Genomic DNA, 18,440 nt, shown 5'->3' with positions numbered 1-18,440 from the left:
TGTTTCTGCCGTTTTGTTGGTTGCGTAAGCCAAGGATACGAATGCTAGGTACTGTAGGTATGCGTTGCTGGTGCACGCGGAGTTCAATCTCGGGTGGGTGAGGGTCTGGACGTCGACCTCCCCAATTAGGCTTGTACAGAAGGAGCTCCGATTTCTGTGGGGAACACGCCAGGCCGCGCGGTTCTACGTATGCAACGACCTCGTTGATAGCTTGCTGCAGCGTGTCTTGGATGTCTCCGTCGCTGCCCCCGGTGACCCACAGGGTGATATCGTCTGCGTATAGGCTATGCTTGAGGTTGGGGATGCTAGCTAATGCAGGTGGTAGTCCGAGCAAGGCCACGTTAAACAGAAAAGGGGATAGAACCGATCCTTGCGGCGTGCCTTTACTGCCTAAGTGAATAATTGGCGACTGCAACCCTCCGATGGTAATGGTGGCTGTGCGACCTGTAAGAAAATTCTTTACGTAGTTATAGGTTCGATGTCCAACCTGGAGTTGTGCCAGTTGGTTCAGTATGGCCTCATGCGTGACGTTATCGAAGGCCTTGGTTAGGTCTAGCCCCAAGATGGCTCTGGTGTCCAGCCTGGAGGTTTTGTCGCCATCGATAATTTGGTGCTTGAGCTGAATCATGATATCTTGAGCAGAAAGTTTCGGGCGGAAGCCAATCATGGTATTGGGGAAGAGGTCGTTGTCGTTCATATGTCTGTGTAAGCGTGTGAGGATGACGTGCTCGAGGACTTTTCCGACACATGAAGTCAGGGAGATAGGGCGGAGGTTTTCGAGTAGGAGGCGCTTCCCGGGTTTGGGAATCATAATAATTTTGGCTTCTTTCCATTGTGAGGGGAGGTTTCCAGTTTCCCAGTATGCGTTAAAATAAGCTGTGAGGGCTAGTATAGAGTCCTCATCTAGGTTGCAAAAACACAAAATGACTGTCCTGTATATTTGGGATGCCAACAGCAGGTTGCGGTCATAGTCAACCGTGATCGCATGAATACTAGCTCCCTTCGCATAGGATCATTGTCGAGGGCACGCGACAATTCAGAAAGGAGCCGTGGCTACCCACATTCCCAAATTTTGATTTAACTTCACTATGTAAAATCCACACCTGAACGTTTCGCTGCCTATCACTCTCTGATATCGTATCAGAATTCATCTCTTCTTTTTGGCTTATCCTCAGCTGATAAAACACGATGACGCGTTTCACCAGGTAAACAATTTCTTTGGCAGTTCCAGGTGGCTAGTATTTCGACAGAGGCATTAGTGGAATTTCATGCATAATAATAATAATAATAATAATATTTGGGGTTTTACGTGCCAAAACCACTTTCTGATTATGAGGCACGCCGTAGTGGAGGACTCCGGAAATTTTGACCACCTGTGGTTCTTTAACGTGCACATAAATCTAAGCACACGGATGTTTTCGCATTTCGCCCCCATCGATATGCGGCCGCCGTGGCCGGGATTCGATCCCGCGACCTCGTGCTCAGCAGCCCGACACCATAGCCACTAAGCAACCACGGCGGGTGCCATTCATGCATAATAGATCACATGAAACATTCATCTGTCCCTGGCATAGATGTCATGAATAGCAATTTTTTTTTAGAAACGCTAACCTAGCCTGTTCCGGTATTTTCTGTTTATTGTTTTCGCAATCACTCAGTGAATGATCCATTCCAGACGACTAAAAAATAGGGAAGGTCCTTCCAGTGCACAAAACAGGTGCTACTGATTCACCTCCTAATTGTCGGCCCTCTTCATTAACAAGTATGCTGTGCAAAGTCATGGAGCGTGCAATCTACTTTCTTTTACTGTAATGTAATGGGCTGCCTCATTGAGCATTGTTTAGCCAGGATAATAATTCTGTCGGCCACAGGCAATTTTCAAAAAATTGATGCAGCTAAAAAAACTCGAAGTAGAATATGTGCCGCCAGGGAAGGAGGGTAATAAGGCAATACTTTGAAGCACTGATGTGACTGGCCCATTGGACTTCACATTTATTCCCAATTTAGTTGATCGTGCTTTTACCGGTAAGCCGGACATACCACTAACTATGTTTATTTTACCATTGAGGCGAGGAGGACAGGAGAAGGTGAATAGGTTATTGTGACCTCTATACTGAATGAACAAGAAATTGACCGATAGAACAACGCACGAATGTGTTGTCGTATTGTGTTTGGTTATATTGTCTGCGCCCCTACATTATTAAAATGTGTCCTGTATGTGCGGTATATGTATTTTGGTGTCCTCATTGCCTGCAATGAGTGTTGTAACTCCAGAACATTATGTTATTATACATATGTTCTTTTCTTTTGCTGCAGCATGTGATTTAGAAAAAATCTACGTTACCTGCTAATTTAATGTACAAGGATGTTTATTAGCTAGATTTCTGCGCTCCTCAGTTACCTTACAATAACTTGCATACTTTGAAGCAGTATATCCTAATTGAAATTCGATGCTGCGTCTATATTTCCTCTTGTTTTTCGAACTCATGTTACTTGAAAAAAAAATGTACTGCCATAAAAAGGCGCTAATTATAATCCGAGGTGTAGGCTTCTGTACGAACGCCTTGTTAACAACACTGACTGCTTGAAGCGGCCACCTAAAGTACGCTTTAGTACCTATAACACGAAATTCGATGTACACAGCGGAAGACTACCATCGTTGCGATTCAGTTTTTTTTTTTTGTAGTGTTGATAGCAAGGAAGTCGCATACTGCTGTTTAATCCAGTTTCCTCTGCAATGACGGATGTCTTGTCTTAATCAAATGCATATTCATATTGTCACGTGCTCTGGTAGTGTATTCGAAACGACATTCTTCTTTTTGAACTTCTGATTCAGTTTTAGCGCTTCTATTTGACATGATTTCACATCAGGAGCTCGGGTGCTATAGCGACTACACGAAACGATGAATTGCGGCGATGGCGCTATTCTGTCTGCATATCCAAGATGCCTAGGTTGGATTTCACACAGTTGCTGTTGGTGAACAAAGATTCCTTACAAATGTGTGCAGAATTCAATCGCGATATGCAGTAAAGCCTCTTTGTAAACGAAATTGATGCGGGGCCGCAATTCCATATTATTCACTGCCCTTCACTGCAATATATTCTCGATGGTGCGCGCAAATGTGATTTATTTGAAAATTTTAGAGGCTCGAAGCACCAGCAATGTGAATGGGGTGATTCAGAATTTTACGTGGTATAGCAAGCATACCGTTACACAAATCATAAGAACTCTTTGTTAATGTCGATACAGTGAAGAACCATGGAGCCACGTGTGCGCTGACATTTTAATACAACAGCGAAGGAAACTTCGGCATCATCAGCACACCAATTTATTGCATCTGACATGATTCCCTTTACGATAGCTGCCTTCTGTTTCATTGCTACGTCTTTGATTCCAGCTGTGCAGATGGCTCGTCTCCAGCGTCATCAATGTTGTGAAAGTTTGACTGTTGAATACATTATGTTTCACGCTGGGACGCGAAGATTGCTGGCTGTGTTCGAGCAGCAAGTGGCCAACACAGGGAGGCCTGGCCTCTGAGATTGCACCGGTGGAATCTCTGCAGCCATGTCTAGCTGCATCAGCCTATAAGGCGTGGTGGCGAAAGAATGTGGTGGTGATACTGAGCCGCTGTTTATGCGCAGCTACGTACATTGGCGAGAAAGGAGAGCGTTCGACGGTGCATTCAGCGCCGAGACCAGATAGTGCCAAACGCCCATGCAGGAAACAGACTTCCGTGATAGTGTGCTGGACCCTTTATTTTATTTCACCTGCAAACCTTTATCACTGCCCTCTTGAAAATGCCAGCATTGCCCCTCATGAATTTATGCTAGGCTTTATGTAAAATTTGCTCTACATGATTGAAAGCATGGCGGGCATGATTGAATTCATCGTGGGCATACGATGTATGGTTGGGGCAGTGGTAGACGGATACACATTGGGTTACATGTCTCAGTGGTGTGCATACTGGGCGGAAGGTGGGATAAATCCTGAGTGATCTGTGTAAATGGTGGGTGAATGAGGAATGTGCTGGGGATGGATGGGTGTTTTGGTTGGATGGTGGAATGCTACTGTTTACTTGTTAAGCCGTCGGTGAATGATGTACATGCTGGGTGTACTGGCTGGTTGGTGAGATGCATAGTACGAGGAAAATGGGTAAAAGTATACGACAGTGAGAAAATATGAGGTAGCCTATCGAATAGCAGTGGCACAGTGATGATGGTGTATTTATAATCTGATGGGATTTATTGATTTACCATATAGTATCACTGTAGTCCTGTTTCTTACTTATATAAATATCGGTGCACATGTACTTTTCTAATATATATTCAAACACTTTGTGATACGTATTTATGAACTGTTTTACCGTGATAAATTTGTATCTTGTATTAATCTCTTATATCGTTGTACTGATTTCAGTATTTCATCTCGTTTTTTTTTCACAATAAGATGTCACTGCTTTGTTAGCATTTCTAGGCAGCTGGAACTGGTCAAGTTGATTCACGGCTCCTTTTGCTCCCACCATTTCTTGTTTAAAGCGCGAGAAAGTTAATATTGAGTTCAACTTGGCAGCACTGATATGATCGTAGAGCATCCTAAACATATCTGTGCTACTTCACTGCGCTGGCTATGGTAAACTTCAGGCACGTCATCATGTGGCAAGCACCATATCCTTTTTTCTCAATAGATGTTGGGAGACCAAAAACACGAAATGTCAAACTATATTTTTTTCTCATATTTTTATGTGTAATAGGTACAGATGACAATCACACATGTGGTACATAAAAAGAGAATACTTTATAGAAAAAGTTTCTAGAGAGATAACACAGAATGCCCAACTAAAATTCTGAAATATCTGAAGGACAATGTTCTTTGGGGCCGCGAGTATACTAATGTGCGATGTTGCACAATCGTTCTACAGGCTATCGATGATGTGTAAACATATTAAATATTAGGTTCTTTACAATGCTTCCTTTCAAAGCAATGTCTCTTCATGTACGTATGTCTGTAGTTTCAAGACGCACCCAGTTAAGAAATACACAAGACGGACTTGATGTATTCCGGTGCTTTCTAGTGTAAACACCATCACAATATGGTGCTATTTGGCGTGCACATCAGTGTGGGCTGGAGTCATCACTTGTGCACACCACGATGGTATAGTGCTACCTGGTGTGGATGTCACAGTAGTGTGGCGTTATTGGTGCGCACATAACTGTGCTACAGTGGTTGTCTGGCGTGCAAGCCAGTGTGTTGTGATGTAAACTTAACTTTTGCACACCAACTAGTGCCTTAATTTATAGATGCCTTTTTTGGTTTGTGTATGAATGCTTTATTGCTGATTTCGCTTCTTTCAAGTTAGAGTAGGCAACAAACTGATATTTATTTCTTTAAATTACTTCAAAATAGGGTAGCCCCGAACAGTTATAACAGGAACAGATAGTACAAATACAAATATACAAAATAAGTAAAGCGAAAATGATACAAGATGCAGTCCAATACAAGTGGTCAAAATATAAAAGAGGAATTGAGCAGGGGACAAAGAATGCACATGAGAAGGCAAAGTATTGCAGAGTTCTATAGTGTGGACAAAAACTATATTTAAATATCTTGGTCCAGTGAGGAAAGAGGACATATTCAGTTAGAATAGTCCTAAGTTGATGTAGGTCTAGCCGCTGTGATGAACCTGCTGAGTAAAGGAAATCGTGGAGAGGTATACAGCATGGAAAAACCAGCGGTTTATGGTTGCAATAGTACGAGAGAGGGGCAGACTGATTGTTTCAAAGGAAGGAACCATTACAATTGAAACAACCGTATAAGAGCTGTGCCTGCAGCTTATGACAGAGAACATGGGCTGACCTGTGCCATTGCATACATGAAAATTAGCACAAAAGTGTCCGTGTCGAGAGAGTTACGCATTTGCTTGCAAAATTGAAGGATACAAGACAAAGCTGCTTCTGGTGATGCCGAACGTGCCTGGCGAGCCAACACCTGCTCTAGCAGATGGTGTCCACTTGGCTGACCACCGCTGACGATGCACTCGTGTTTCATAACACGAAACTGCTCAGATGACTTGCCGGGCAGATAGGGAAATATTTGAGGCATTCGGCATTTCATAAGCTGCTGATGAATTTGTAAGCGCTCTATCAGTGGCACTCACTAAAAGAGATGTGTTTTACTTTGAGAAGAACCTGGTGAATGCTTTGTAACAGCTTGTTATGGGTGCTTATCGGCTTTGTTGCGCATTTTGTTGTCTCCTGCATGGCACATTCGTTTATACATCTGTATGCACAATCATTTGAGCATATGTTCACCTCTTTGTATGTTTTATTTTAATAATGTGTGCAAATAAAGCTGCATAAAGTCTATCGACATGTCCTGTGCCACCTTTTTTTCTGTTACTCTTGTTCCTGCTTGCAACTACGTCGCAGCAACTTAATCAGCACCAACTAGCCCAACTTTCTGCATTGATTTCACAATTGTTCTGCCTTGTTCCCGTAGTAACAGCCACAGGCAAGCTTTTCACAAATTTTATGACATTAAGGGCGCTATAACGTAAAACTATTCCAAACTTTTCTATTCTATTTCTGCAATCAACCCTCCGCGATTGGTCCAAAACTTTTTGCACCACCCCCACTTGCCCTGTCTGTCACGCGACGTAACGGAAACCGCGATACCTCCGCATCTTATCTGACGTGTACACACTGATTATGCGTGATTTGAGCGAACAAAAAAATAGTTATTTCTGATTCAACGCCTTTTCGCGACTAGCCCTCGGTTATTGGTCAAAAGTTTTTGGACTGCACCCACTTCACCTGCCTGTCACACTACGTCACAAAACCGCGAAAACTCCCCGCGTCAAAGTGACGTGTACGGGTTAAAGATGCATTAATATGCCGAACAAAACTGAATTTTCTTCTGAATAGCCTCAGGCTGCCCCGTTCCGAATGGAATAAAAGATTACTGCCGCCTATCGCTCAGGCACTTGCTACTCGCACCTGCTGGAAAGCATGGGTTTATGCCTTATTTATTTGGTATGTCTCACTGAGTCCTCCTGCCAAATTTTCATCGTGCGCGAAAATATATGAGCGATATTATTCAGCTATTCATGTCGCTTCTGGTCAGTATAGTGCTACACCTTCGCCTTCGCATGACGCATTCTAACACGTATTTCTGCAAAATGCAGAATTCAGAGCTAGTTGGTTGTAACTGAACTTGAATATCGTAACAAGCACAATGACCCCGAACGCAAATACACACAAACTGAATGGACGCTACACATCAACTGAATGGTTCAGAAAAAAAACGACAGCGTACATATTGCGCAGAAACCTACAAAAAGAAGAAGGCACGGTTGTCACTGGAAATAATTCCAGTGCCGCTTGAGATAAGCGTTTTCATTATTCTACAAGGCCAGGTAAGGAGTGCTCACACTTTTGTCAGTTTCTTTGCTCATAGAGAAGGCCTCGACAATTTTTCTAGCTTGCATCGCAAGGTTGCGCAGGACGTGAGTTCCATAAAAGCGATGCTTGCACGAGCACCTCCTACAGTGATCTGCCAAATGTCTGCCCCCTTCGAACGACTTAACAGCGGCGCGATGCTGTCTCAATCTTTCATTGATGCATTGACCCGGTCTGGCTGACATTTAATTTTCTACGTGAAATTGGGATCCTGTACACCAAACGCATCTGCACTCCTTGAAATATGTAGGGTCCTTTGTTGTGCAGCCGGCCTTGGCAGCACCATTCACGATAGTTTAGATACGTGGAAGATTAGCAGGCGCCAAAAAAGTAGCCAGGATGCCGCATTTTCCAGCCACCTTTTTAAGAAGTTATGCGAAGTCATGAATGTATGGCGCAACTACAAGCCATGTCTTTTTGGCTTCAAGCCCATATTTGCATGTCGGACTCCCGGAATTCACTTCTTTATTCCGACTTCATAGTGTAGATACCAACAATTCTGCTGCAAAGCTAGCATTGCGTAGGCGTACCATTCGGAGCAGAAGGCTGAATGCAGTCTGAAGGTCACAATACTTTTTGAGAGTAATGTGACCACAGTTTTTTGCAATGCGCCGTTTCATAATCTTGTAGCTGGTCGTGTTGTTGCTAAGGGCTGTTTTTGGTACCGTGGGTGGTATCAATTGCCTGTGTACCGCCATTCAGAATGATACTCATACTGTGAAACTGAAACCAAACCTCTTCAGGTAACTCAAACATGGTTTTGAGCTTTTTGCCACAAGAATAAAAATCACCAAAGCACTTGGCTCACAGGCTCTTCAGAAGGCTGAAGCAGCACACCCTTTATGGTAACTCAGTAATCATAAACATATCCGGAAATGTGTAAAATCTTAGATGCCCATGCTCTGTTGAGGCATGTGGAATTGTTTGTCGTAATTGAGTAAGAAGAGATTATTTAAACTGGAGCAATACCTCATCCAATACAAATACCCTCGTCTTGAAGAATGGCGCTGTCATTAATAGGGACTGCTGTAGAGTACAGGTAAAATCTAAAAAAAATCAATTATGTAAGTTTCCAAACCAGCACGATTTTAAAAAGCAATAGGACCAATGTCATCGATGTTCTCGCGGACAGTGCAGAATTGTTGGCTTTGCAGAATATAATAAGACAGGCATTCGAGATCAGTAAGAGAAGTTTGAGTAGCTGCAGAGTATATTCGTACATGGAAAGATAATCTATGACACTCTCCGAACTGGACATGAGGTAACGATCATTCTTGAGATTTTGCAACTTCATCTTATCACATAGTACCAAAGGTTTCTCCCTTAATTATTTTCATGTGCATTTTACAGCAGGAAACACTTTGATACTGTTTATTCAGGTGCTTTCAAGAAGTCTACCTTCAGGAGCACCACAAATCCACCCTCTTTATGGTACACCAGTAGCGGTAAGTTTTTCTTAAAACACAGTCGACCTTGAAAGAAGGGTCCTTTCAGAAGGCATTGTATGCTTTATGCCTAGCTCACTGCATAGCAACGCCAGCTTTCTAGTTTTAGACACCATTAAGTTTTTTAGGGAAAATCACTTAGCGATACTAGTGTCTGACAATGAGGGTGGATTCATGGCGCTTATCAAGTTAGTCTTCTCGGAAAAAAGCTCAACAAACAGTATCAAAGAATTTAATGCCCATCAAGTGCTCGTGGAAAGAATCATAGATGAGAGGTTTGGTAATGTGGTGAACTTGCAAAACCTCAAGAACACAATAGGTGGCTCAAAAAAAGAGCTCCTGGATATATTTTTCTGCCTAAAAGCGCAAGAAAATCGGATGCCAGTCAGAGGTGTTTGTGACTGAGACAGATTCATGGCAAGGGGCGTCCTTTAGATTCTTGCTAAAGCATCTCAGATTGCTTCAAGTATATGACCCTTATTTCGTGCCCAATTCTTACAGTGTCTTAGGATATCTTTCCAAGTATGAGTTTCCTCTGCAGCCGCCATACGCGTTTTCTATTTATGTAGTAGACCTTTTTTATTCTATTCAGCAAAGCTATCTTTTCTATGCTGAACATATAAGCATTGACGACTTGTATTCTGTTGCCTTCCAAAATTCTAGTGCTTGGAAGACTGACAACTTTACCCAATTCTGAAGATTTTACATATGTTCTACAGCAGTGGCTTTTAACCACACCCCTGTCCTTGAAGAGGAGGGGATTTGTATTCGATCGTGTATTGCTACTGCAGTAAGTGTTGTTTTATACTTTTGTGGCTGTTTTCCCACATGCCTTGACACTGCATGTGCAGCTATGATTTTACACATTGTCAGATGTGATGATGCTTACTGAGTTACTCTAAAGGATGTGCGGCGTCAGCATTTTAGGAGCCTGTGAACGAAGTCCTTGGTGTTTTTGATTCTTGTGGCAAAGGGCTCAAATTCATCTTTGCGTTACCTAAAGACGGATACCTCCAGTTTCTCGATATCTGACATTTTGCATGGCAGTGAGGTGCGCTGAACATACCATTCACACTCGAAAAAAAAACCAGTCAACTATAATTTGGCCTATTCCAACTTCGAAAAGCGGTATCGCAAAAAAACTGCAGGCCCACTCTTGGGACCATCAGGTTGCGTGCATCTTTTAGCTCGAAGTGCTACACTTGCGCATGCTGGTTTTCCCACATAATTGTTAGTTTCTATAGCAGGAAGACTTAAGTACAGAACTGAATTGTGAGAGCCAGACATGCCACAGTCAGCTCGAAACCAAAAACACGCGGCTGGTGGGCGGACCATACGTTGATAACCTGTCCCACTGGATCAAGAAGGTGGCTAGGAAATGTGGCATCCCGTTTTTTTTTTGGTACCTCATAAGGTTGCATATGTATGCAATATCATGAATGGTGCTGCCAAGGCCGGCTACACATCAAAATACACTAGCTGTTCTAAGGATTGCAGAAGGGTGCGATGTACAGGATCCCACTTTCATGTGGAAAATGTTAATTCGACCAAACCAGCCGATGTGACAACTGGTGTCTTTGGCAGGGGGCAGACATTTGGCAGATTACTTCCGGCAATGCTCATGCATATCTGACTACAGGGCACCCGCAACGTGCACAGCTTTGCGACACAGCAAGCTAGAAAAATATTCGAGGCCTTGTGCATTAGGAACAAATCTGACATATGTGTGGGCACTCCTTGTCTGGCCTTGCATGCCAAGGAAAAAGCTTATCTCAAACGGCACTGAAATTATTTTTAGTGATAACTTCGCCTGCTGCTTCTTTTCATACGTTTCTGCACAAATATGTTTGTTACTGGTTTTTTGCCATTAAACCTTTAAGTTGATGTCTGGCGCCCTCCAGTGTAGGTGTCTGTTTTTTGTGTTCGCGTGCCTTTGCGCTTCTTATGATGTCCAAGTTCGTAAACTTCTGTATAGATGGTTGGTGTAATGACAGCCTCATAGCACAAGGCAAGTGTTGCACAGATACAAGCCATATTTTGGAAATCCGAATTGCTCCAAGCGTTATTAGCTGCACATACTAGGAGAGCTCTTATGGTTCGCTGGCACAACCTGTTCCTTTTCTCCACTTGCTCAAATACTGTGTTTGAGCTCACTGAAAATTCTTATGTGTTGCTTGTATACCCTCGTGAAAAATACTTTAAAAAAAGTGTTCCGTATATTCTTTGTGCAGCCCCTACACTAATGCCATATGCCGTACCTCCTCCTTCCGGTTGCATTTATTGCACCGTTAGATATTTTTTGGCTACCAGTACTTAATGACATAATACTCGTAATGAGCTAGCCTTATTGCACGAAAAGTTTCTGTTGATGTCATGAAGTAAAAGTACCCGTACGTAATGACTTATTACTCATAACGCGATAAACTTATTAAACGAAACATTTTTATTGATGTCATGAAGTGAAAGTGTAAGCCAATTCAATCTGGGAAGGTGATCGATAAGCGAAGCTTTGGAGAGCAAGTTGCAAATGGATTTTATATTTGATATATGAAAGTCTTCATAGGCTTCCGGCGACACAGTTAGGCATGTGCCCGCAATTGAGAAACGTATGCGAGGAGCGCTACTTGCTTCCCATTGTTACCGGGCTAGTGACGTCACTCCCCTCTTTGAACTCATCTGTTGCCGTGACAGCTCACGTAGCAGCAGCCTTACGGGAACACATGCGGGAATGCTCTAGGTGTTTTGCATTTTGGGTGTGCCTTATCATCAATCATGGAGTTAAGATTCTTGTTGTGTGCTTTTTCTTTATTAAAAGAAATGCTCTGCTTAATTGCGCATGTGTTATTCCAAACAAAATAAACGAGAAGGAAGGACATTAACCGAGGGGCGCGATTTTTTTATTAGTCATATCATAAGACGCCAACAAATACTGACACCAAGGACAACATAGGCGAAATTACTTGTGCCTAATAAATCAAATAAAGAAACAATAAATTATTGGAAATGAAAGTGGATGAAGAAACAACTTGCCGGGGGTGGGAACCGAACCCACAACCTCTGCATTTATCGAAGCTACCATGGGTAGAGCATCGCACGCGAAATGCGAAGGTTGTGAGTTTGGTCCCCACCAGCGGCAAGTTGTTGCTTCATGCACTTTCATTTCCAAAAATTTATCGTTTCTTTATTTCTTTTATTAAGCACAAGTAATTCCCCAGTTGTTGTCCTTGGTGTCAGTGTTTGTTGGATTCTTATATGTCTAAAGAATATAGCCACAGCTCACTTCGAAATTCATGGAATTTTCTTTTGTGTAGATGGAGACCAAAAAATCCCGGGATTTGAGCCTTAGAGAGCTTTGCTATAAAATATTTTCCGGTGATGTAAAAACACTATTTCTCTCGAGAGGCAATGCTATTTCTCTCGAGAGGATCATATGGCGCGAGTGGCTGTGAACTGGTTACAGCTTCCACAAGGCTTCTAAGTTTCATCACAAGATCCTTCTAGGGATCAGATTAAGGTCTCATCCTGCCAAAAATAAAAAGCTGAGCAACTCTGACAGAGTATTTTGCCTTGACAAATTATACAGTTGCTAGGGCAATAAAGCACGCGTGGGGAAACAAGGTGCACACAGTTACTTCAAACTCATATTTTCATAGAAAAATGTAAGTTTTCATTTAATATACGGAATGAACAAATATTTGCGCTGCTCTTTTGCCTCCCGTATTACAGCATCTTGTCATATACAGATAAACGTAAATATTCCATAGTTAATGTGCATACTGCTGCACGAAACTGGGTTAATGTGATCCACGTATTCGTATGTATGGATAGTTGACACATGCTAAAATTTTACAAACACACCAGAACATGCTACCATAGTCCCAGCGGCACACCACAATAGGATACAGAAAGTCCTAGGCGAGCACACCTAACACACTTCGTTGAACACACCAGACTGGGCTCACCGTAGACATCAGGATGGATATTCCACACACATCACACGCGTATCCGAAAACGCACTCTAGTGCAAGCGATATGGTGTATTTTTCAACTTGGTGCTCAGTGCATGGCTGCTATAAAAACAAAGTATTAGCATTTATGTTTATCATTGGGCATAATGTCGAGTATTGAAGCTCTTATTGCTTATCTTGTACAGTAATGATCAGCAGAATTGAAGTATGTGACTTTTTGATGGACCTTGCTCTATTGGTTGCAATGGAGGACAGTCCAAATATTTCAGTAGCTTTCTTCTGTAGCTCCAATGTTCCGGTCCATCAACAATTTACATTATATGCATAAAGAAGACCAAAGCATTTTGCTGTGATTCTTTAAATGTATTGTTTTGAAAGATTAGATGTACAGTTGTTTCTTCAAGCACTTCCTTGCATTGTAGTTCAAGTGTATTTGCCGAAAAAAACAGTACTCACCGGGAAAATATATTTATCTTCATGAAGGTATACATTTACCTTTTTTGACCTGAGGATTTTAGAGCTTGTGTAAACTTGGTTCTTCCTTTTATTCTTGTTAACAAAGCGCTTTATCTTCTGTATAATTGTATGCTCTTTATACGGCATCAAATTTTTGAAGCTTCCAGTTCCTAATGTTCATTATTCGGGCTTGTAAGGTATTTTGATTACAGGAATAAATTATTTAAAGCAAATCGAGTGCGTTTGTTTTGTGCAGTACGCTAAATGACGAACCAGGCTTTAGAAAGCAACCTGTTAAGTTTAAGATGCCTTGTAGAGTGACCTCAAAAGCATAGCTACTCTGATAATTTGTGAGATGTACGCCATTCAATGGGAAGTGAATATGGGTAGAGATATCTTTAAATTGCAATGCGTAGCTTCACAGAGCTCTATTGGAAATAAATTTTTAGTGTATACGAAATGCAGACTAGGAATTATTATTTGATAGCAAGAATTTCAAAGGATATAAAATTACCTGTAGGTACGTTTATTCTCACCATGCTATATGATTATTCTATTGGTTTTCTTGCTTCCCCTTCTGTGATTAAAGGTGCTAGACATTCCACCATCGCACATATGCCACTGCTATAGTGCGTTGTGTAGACAAGATGCTATGATTGTACAAGTACTGCACTGTAGTACAGACCCTGACGCAGGCCACATAGTGAAGCATTGCCACTGGTGTTTTGTGTCATGAGCGACATGCGTTTCGTCTCATAGCATGTCACCCATTACCCAGGATGCCGCCATCACCCGCCATGCTGCCCGTCACCCACCATGCCACCCAGTACCGAGCATGCCACACATCATCATATTCCACAACGATGATTGATGATGGACTCCAGGATGCCCGTAAACGAATAAATTTTCATTAGCGTGTTTACAAGGCATGTAAAACGATCTTGAATCTTCTCTGACCATCGCACATGTACAGTGTACGCCTTTTCTAGCCAGACCAATGAGGCTATGCAGCAATCTGAGGGACAGCTGATATCAGAAAAAGCAGACCATCTGCACTGCAATGGTATGAGTGAATTTTTGCATTTAGAGGCTATTTAAAATGTCGTGTTCTTTCTGCTATTGCTTCCGCTAACAATAGCGGATCCGCTGTGAAATGTCATGTTCAGTAGATCCTACTGTCATTTTTGCATTTAGTCTTTCGCACAATGAACAAATGGTGCTTTTGAATTCATCTTTAAGGGGCCGCCGAATGCAATGAATGTTGAACAGTCCTGACCAGACACTCTGCCTACACTTTCTAAACGATGTTTGAAATTGCCTATACGTATGCAGCCTTGGGAACCTAAATGACCTGTTACTCAGCAAAATGTTGGGATACATGTTTTATTTACTCACCAGAAGGTGTCATACCTTGCTCTTCGAGAATCTTTAAACCATTGCAAATACTTTTTAAAACAGCTACAAGATGTATCGGAAAACTCGTTATAGCCATTCTAAAACGGGCTACAAGATGTCGCATACGCCTTATTTGGCAGCGAATTAAACTGTATCCACGGTTACTAAAAGACGCCCTGAGACATTCGACAATGTTGTGGCTAGAGGGCTACAAGTCGGCGTCAATATATTTTAAAACGTCTAGCTATCCAGTTATTAAAAAAAGGGTTGGTAATCTTGCCACGATGTCTTGTAGATCGCTAAAACACCAATGTGTCTTGAGTGAGACATGACTCCAACGAGAAGTAAATGTATTATTGCACTTAGAAAATTATAGATGGAAAACCATGGCCCACTCCATTCTGTGAAGGCGGATGACCTGCGAAGCTTTTGAGCAGACGACAGCTCAATAACTTCGGAGGTGCGCTGGTGGCACAGAATTTTGAACAAATATATGAACTCATTTGTTGTTCTGGTCGATGGTCTCGGCGATAGGTATCCACACATATACTCGTATCACATCCGTTATTATTATATTATTTCAATCATATTACCGCATAGTCCGCTTTCCTGAGGTTCAACGCTCCTATGAAATGCGACCGCCGGGACACAGTCGAGAATGAACGCGCCGCTCCGAGGAGCTGGAGGAAACTAGACATCAGTGATGTTTCGACGCCACCGACCCCACTGGAGAGCCTAAGGAAAGGAAATTAAATACGTATTGGCTTGGAGCGTCGACGTATAAAGCGCGGTGCGTACGTAGACATGGCCGATGCGAGTCCGCCATTCGGGCTGAGATCTGATCGTAGCGTTTCACTGCTGGCGCGTCAACGTCTATGCACGGACATTTATGTGTACATGTTTTTCTATTTCACCCTTTCTTCTGCTGAACTCTCAACCATTTGTTCCTGCTTATTATATTAGCAATATTCCAATAAAATCGGTTTTTACCCTTCTGCTTGGGACTTCTTTGAGACCCAAGTTTGACAAGGGTAGATCAAAAGCGTGTTACAGGTGCCGGAGCGACAGTCCTCTGTTGCCAGGGCCATGTGCCACTGCGCTTGGACCCTTTTTTAACTGTCACTGAGATCGGCCCACATTTTTGCTTATGGAGTTCAAAAATCTAGGGAACCCTAGCCAAAAACAGCTCCAGTCTAAAAACAATGGCATGTGCTGTATGCTGTAGTTATGCAAGGTACATTAGCATGTTATGCCACTCCCGAATTATACTTTGTTGCTGTGCAAGGAACCAGAATACGTTGCAAGGCTAAATGATTGTTGCACGCAGGCTGATGGATGTTAGGCTCAAGCATTAAACCCAGTTTTATGTTCGTGGAGCTTTTTTTGTATCATACAAGCTTATATTCAACCTGCCATTATCAATCTCCACGAAAGCATAAGGTTGGATGCCGAAAATCGGTCATTTGCTTCATATGCGTTGTTTGCAGCATCTTCATTAATGACAGCTCGTTCAAGTGCTACTATCTCAATTGCGAAGACGAAGTTGAATGCATTGCTTACCCGAACCCTGGAAAGTACCAGGCGTATGTTGCTGTTTTCGCGTTCAGGTTCACGTCTGTTTGGGTGGTATACATACATTCAAAGATGGTGTCATTGTCCGAGTCCGAGATGGCGACGGCGAAGGGAAAACTTGTGAATGCCTGCAAAATGAAAATGGGCCCAATCGGCGGAGCCGCAATGGAAGTACTCCGCATTTGCTTTGCCGTTTTCTGGCGCATGCAGGGAAATACCTGCCGTCGAAGAGAATGTGGCGTCAAAACCGAGTTGACACTCCAGATAGTGGTCATAAAATATCGGTCAATGACGCAGAATGTGTCTTAGAAAATGCATCAACAAATAGATTTTACAGGTACTATAGAAGCACATAGATAGCAATGACGCCCGTCATACCAAAAACGAACAAGCGAAGCTATGAGACCAATGAGGCCTGAACTATGAGACCTTCAATGTATCGGCGACGTCGTGGTGCAGCTTCTGCGGGCCCCCTGGTGGTCCTAATTTGCCTAGCACTACACCAAGACTCCACAAGGAAAAGAATTCAAGAACCTTCACGGGAATCATTATTAACGTCTCTAAAAGTAATCTAAACGACCGTCTTTAGTATACGTGTTGCTCTGGAACTACAGGCTGCTATATAGGAACAAAAACATGCTAGCTCAGTGGATAGTAACGAATTCATTTCCAGAAACGGACAAAATACGGCAGAGATGCGGCACAGAGAAAGACAAAGCGAACGAACAGCGCATGTTCTTTTTTTGTGTGTTTCTATTCGTTGAGTGCTCACTCCTACGAAAGGGAGCGTGTCGTTTTTCGTTTTCTTTGCTTTCTTTCTTTGTGTCCCCTCTGTAAGGCAGCACATGGCAATAAAAAAAACTGCTTAACTTTTTACTTGTCTAAAATTTAATACTGTAACTTGCTTCATACGCAGGTGAGATAATTGGCTGTCAGCTTGAGTGACATTTCATTTGTTTCAAGTCAAGGGCTTTTGAATTTCCGTAATGAACACTGTCACGTCGCTAGCCATTTTCAATTTACAATGTCGAGCCAAATGAATTGCAGCAGCCATCAGGTTTTTTCTCGTTCGCATCTACAAGTACTCATGCTGTGTTGCATCGCTACAAGTGGTTTTTCAAAAAGATACGCTTAGGGGCTACGAACATCGATGGACAAATACGAACAAATAATTTCATCAAGAGATATCTAATGCCACTATATGGCAGTTTTATCGTCAAGACTAGACAAAAACATTTAGGTTTTGCCTGTAACGAGAAGGAGTGACCGCATTGCTCGCAGAATATTGCGCAGTAAACGCAGCGCTGTCTGGCGCGGCGTTGGTCGAAGTAAACACCTGCAAACCACGTGAGCAATATCCTGTCACGTGGAAGTGACGGTGAAGAAAGCAGCCAAACTGGGAAAGACGAAACTAGCGATTTATTGGGTGAACTTGTGGCCCTCAAAACTAGGCTACACTCAAAGAACGGTGACAGCGGCGAACACAGTCGGCGATGGTCGAAAATCTGATGAGCGGGTCAAGCACGTCAGCTTTTATACATGAGTCGTCGAATGTTGCAGAGTAATCGCTGGGACCCGCGTGCCTTCCACAAAGTTCTACATTATTCGCGTCGCGTACATATGCAATGAAATTACAGAAGGCTCGGTCACAGACAGCGGATGGAAGCATCGATAACATTCCACAAACTTCGGGTACATGCAGCGGCGTCCGCGCTGTGCAATAACATTTGTTAGGCGGCGAAACGTGTCGCCCGATAAAGACAAAGAATTGCACGTGTCAATACCCCTCTTAAAAAGCATCGACCCGATGCCGCAAACGAAAGTAATAAAGAAAAACACCCGTAGCAAAGAGAACAACAAAACAAGAAAGTTCGTCAGCATCCGTAAAATGATTTTATACGCACCACGTGGACCACTTCAGGTCGTGCGCGATGCCGCGGTGAATGTGAAATGCAGTCTGCCATGGCCTCATAGTCCAGTCCACCACTACGTCGACTGACCTTGTAGGGTATTAGGCGGTATCTAGCGTTATATTGGGCGAACAGGTGCCCTCAAAAACAGGCTACGCTCCAAGAATGGCGACAGCGGCGAACACAGTCGGCGATGGTCGAAAATCTGATCAGCAGGTAACGCGCGTTGGCTTTTATAC

At 42.8% G+C, this 18,440-nt stretch overlaps 1 protein-coding gene across 3 annotated transcripts in view; it reads right to left on the bottom strand.

Annotated features, from left to right (window-relative positions):
- Positions 1-18,440, bottom strand: part of LOC135896855 (uncharacterized) — a 514,087-nt gene that overhangs the window by 186,822 nt on the left and 308,825 nt on the right. Inside the window, exons 1-2 of one of the 3 annotated variants that reach the window (XM_070538352.1) lie at positions 16,721-16,948; positions 16,280-16,419 (exon numbers count right to left, since the gene is read on the bottom strand). In XM_070538352.1, the coding sequence (XP_070394453.1) occupies positions 16,280-16,419; positions 16,721-16,840 (260 nt within the window). In that variant the 5' untranslated portion in view covers positions 16,841-16,948. Of the gene's footprint in view, positions 1-16,279; positions 16,420-16,509; positions 16,949-18,440 lie in introns of those variants that run through there. The other 2 variants (XM_070538353.1, XM_070538351.1) reach the window with 2 other exon arrangements.

This window comes from Dermacentor albipictus, chromosome 5 (assembly GCF_038994185.2).
Source record: "Dermacentor albipictus isolate Rhodes 1998 colony chromosome 5, USDA_Dalb.pri_finalv2, whole genome shotgun sequence".
Classification (NCBI taxonomy): Eukaryota; Metazoa; Arthropoda; class Arachnida; order Ixodida; family Ixodidae; genus Dermacentor; species Dermacentor albipictus.
The sequence above is the reverse complement of the archived record's forward strand: the minus strand, read 5'-3'. Positions and strand labels throughout refer to the sequence as shown.